This window comes from Centroberyx gerrardi, chromosome 24 (assembly GCF_048128805.1).
Source record: "Centroberyx gerrardi isolate f3 chromosome 24, fCenGer3.hap1.cur.20231027, whole genome shotgun sequence".
Taxonomy (NCBI): domain Eukaryota; kingdom Metazoa; phylum Chordata; class Actinopteri; order Beryciformes; family Berycidae; genus Centroberyx; species Centroberyx gerrardi.
In genome coordinates, this window is record NC_136020.1 from 24134905 (window position 1) to 24137404 (window position 2500).

General features: G+C 50.5%; 1 protein-coding gene across 2 annotated transcripts in view; it reads left to right on the top strand.

Annotated features, from left to right (window-relative positions):
• cand1 (cullin-associated and neddylation-dissociated 1) overlaps window positions 1–2500 on the top strand; it is a 33661-nt gene that overhangs the window by 22773 nt on the left and 8388 nt on the right. For both annotated transcript variants that reach the window (XM_078282160.1, XM_078282161.1), the window contains exons 18-19: window positions 692–880; window positions 2033–2176. In XM_078282160.1, coding sequence (XP_078138286.1) covers window positions 692–880; window positions 2033–2176 — 333 coding nt within the window. The remainder of the gene's footprint in view (window positions 1–691; window positions 881–2032; window positions 2177–2500) is intronic.

Here is a 2500-nt window from a genome sequence, read left to right on the forward strand (position 1 = left end):
CAATAACAAATTTACAACTTTCTTTAGCCATCAATAAAACAAATAACTTTTTCCCACCCTGTTAATTAGGGGGAAATGCCTAACTTTTGCTCTGTTGAAAATAACGGTTAAACCGCTTGATGTCACTATTAATTATATAGTTGTAGGCTACATATAGATGGCTGGTATAGGAGGTGCTGAAATGAATTCTTATAGCCTGCTTTATACACGATAACGTACCTATTTGTTGATGTGTTTGTAAACATTTGCAAATTTATAATTTAATTTTAAGATATTGATTTTAGCTGTAGTTGCGGCAGGTGAAACGTCACTGTCTGCGACGATGTTTTGGTTAGCGGTCCGTTTATGCTCGACTAGCTAAGATGTACCTGAAGTCTGATGGTGGACTGAACAGACACAGCTGTAGTGTCAACATAACAGTTAGTGTAGATTTACACCCTGACTTACAGTACAGCTGCCACTCAGCTGCAGCTGGCTGCTGCTTTCTGCTAGGTGGGAAACAAACACTGGGAAGTGAACAGCTAAAGCTAGAACTAAACTATTTTTACTGAAAAAAACGTAACGGATGTATTTTATAGACATCAGGTAATTATATAAAATTGCTGAAAAAGCAAATGATGCAGGTCGACTGTAGCAGGTTGTATTAGCATGCTAACTGTGTGTGTGTGTGTGTGTGTGTGTGTGTGTGCAGGCCCTGGTGGCCACAGACACACCTGGTCTGGGCTACATGGACCTGCTGAGGATGCTGACCGGACCGGTTTACTCCCAGAGTGCCGCTCTGCCGCACAAACAGGCGTACTGCTCCATCGCCAAGTGTGTCGCCGCCCTGACCAGAGCCTGTCCCACCGAGGGGCCGGCTGTGGTGGGACAGTTCATCCAGGTACCTGTCTGTCTGTCTGCCTGTCTGTCTGTGTGTCTGTCTGCCTGTCTGTCTGTCTGCACAATATCTCCAACGCTGCTGATGGGACGAAACTTCAGGGAATGATGTGTCCAAGATGACATTGATTTGGAGGGAGGGAGAGCTGGAGGGAGGGAGGGAGAGATAGAGAGGGAGGGATGAGAGAGATGGAGGGAGGGAGAGGTAGATGGAAGGAGGGAGGGAGAGCTGGAGGGAGGGAGGGAGGGAGAGATGAATGGATGGAGAGGAGGAGGGATGGAGAGAGGGAGGGATGGAGGGAGGGAAGGAGAGAGGGAGAGATGGAGGAAGGGAGAGAAGGATGGATGGAGAGAGAAGGATGTATAGAGGGAGAGATGGAGGGAGCAAAGGATGGATAGAGGGAGAGAAGGAAGGATAGAGGGAGAGAAGGATGGATAGAGGGAGAGATGGAGGGAGGGAAGGATGGAGAGGGAGATGGAGGGAGAGAAGGATGGATAGAGGGAGAGATGGAGGGAGAGAAGGATGGATAGAGGGAGAGAAGGATGGATAGAGGGAGAGATGGAGGGAGGGAAGGATGGAGAGGGAGAGATGGAGGGAGAGAAGGATGGATAGAGGGAGAGATGGAGGGAGAGAAGGATGGATAGAGGGAGAGATGGAGGGAGAGAAGGATGGATAGAGGGAGAGAAGGATGGATAGAGGGAGAGATGGATGGAGGGAGGGAGGGAGAGATGGATGGATAGAGGGAGAGATGGAGGGAGAGAAGGATGGATAGAGGGAGAGATGGAGGGAGAGATGGAGGGAGGGAGGGAGAGATGGAGGGAGAGAAGGATAGATAGAGGGAGAGATGGAGGGATGGAGGGAGAGAAGGATGGATAGAGGGATGGAGGGAGAGAAGGATGGATAGAGGGAGAGATGGAGGGATGGAGGGAGAGAAGGATGGATAGAGGGAGAGATGGAGAGATGGAGGGATGGAGGGAGAGATGGAGGGAGGGAGGGAGAGATGGAGGGATAGAGGGAGAGATGTAGGGAGGGAGGGAGCGGGGCCCAGCAGAGGGAGACCCTGATTGACTCAGCAGGAGTGACAGCAGCCTCCTCAGCCTCTGATTGGTGGAGGAGGCGGGCCTTCTCTCAGTGTGTTGTCTTTGTGGCCAATAGGACGTGAAGAACAGCCGCTCCACAGACTCCATCCGGCTGCTCGCTCTGCTCTCATTGGGCGAGGTGGGACACCATGTGGATCTGAGCAGCCAACCAGAACTCAAGACCGTCATCCTGGACGCTTTCTCCTCCTCCAGTGAAGAGGTACCTGTCTGTCTGACCACCTGTCTGACTGTCTGACTGTCTGTCTGACCACCTGTCTGTCTGTCTGTCTGTCTGTCTGACCACCTGTCTGTCTGACTGTCTGACTGTCTGTCTGACCACCTGTCTGTCTGTCTGTCTGACTGTCTGACTGACTACCTGTCTGTCTGACTACTAGGCCGATATTTGATAATCGAATATTGCAATATTTTGTGAATATCGTGATATTTTCCTTTGTATCGAACATGTGTTGGTTGATACTGACCTGTCTCTCTCTCCACCTGTCTGTCTCTCTCACCTGTCTGTCTCTCTTCACCTGTCTGTCTC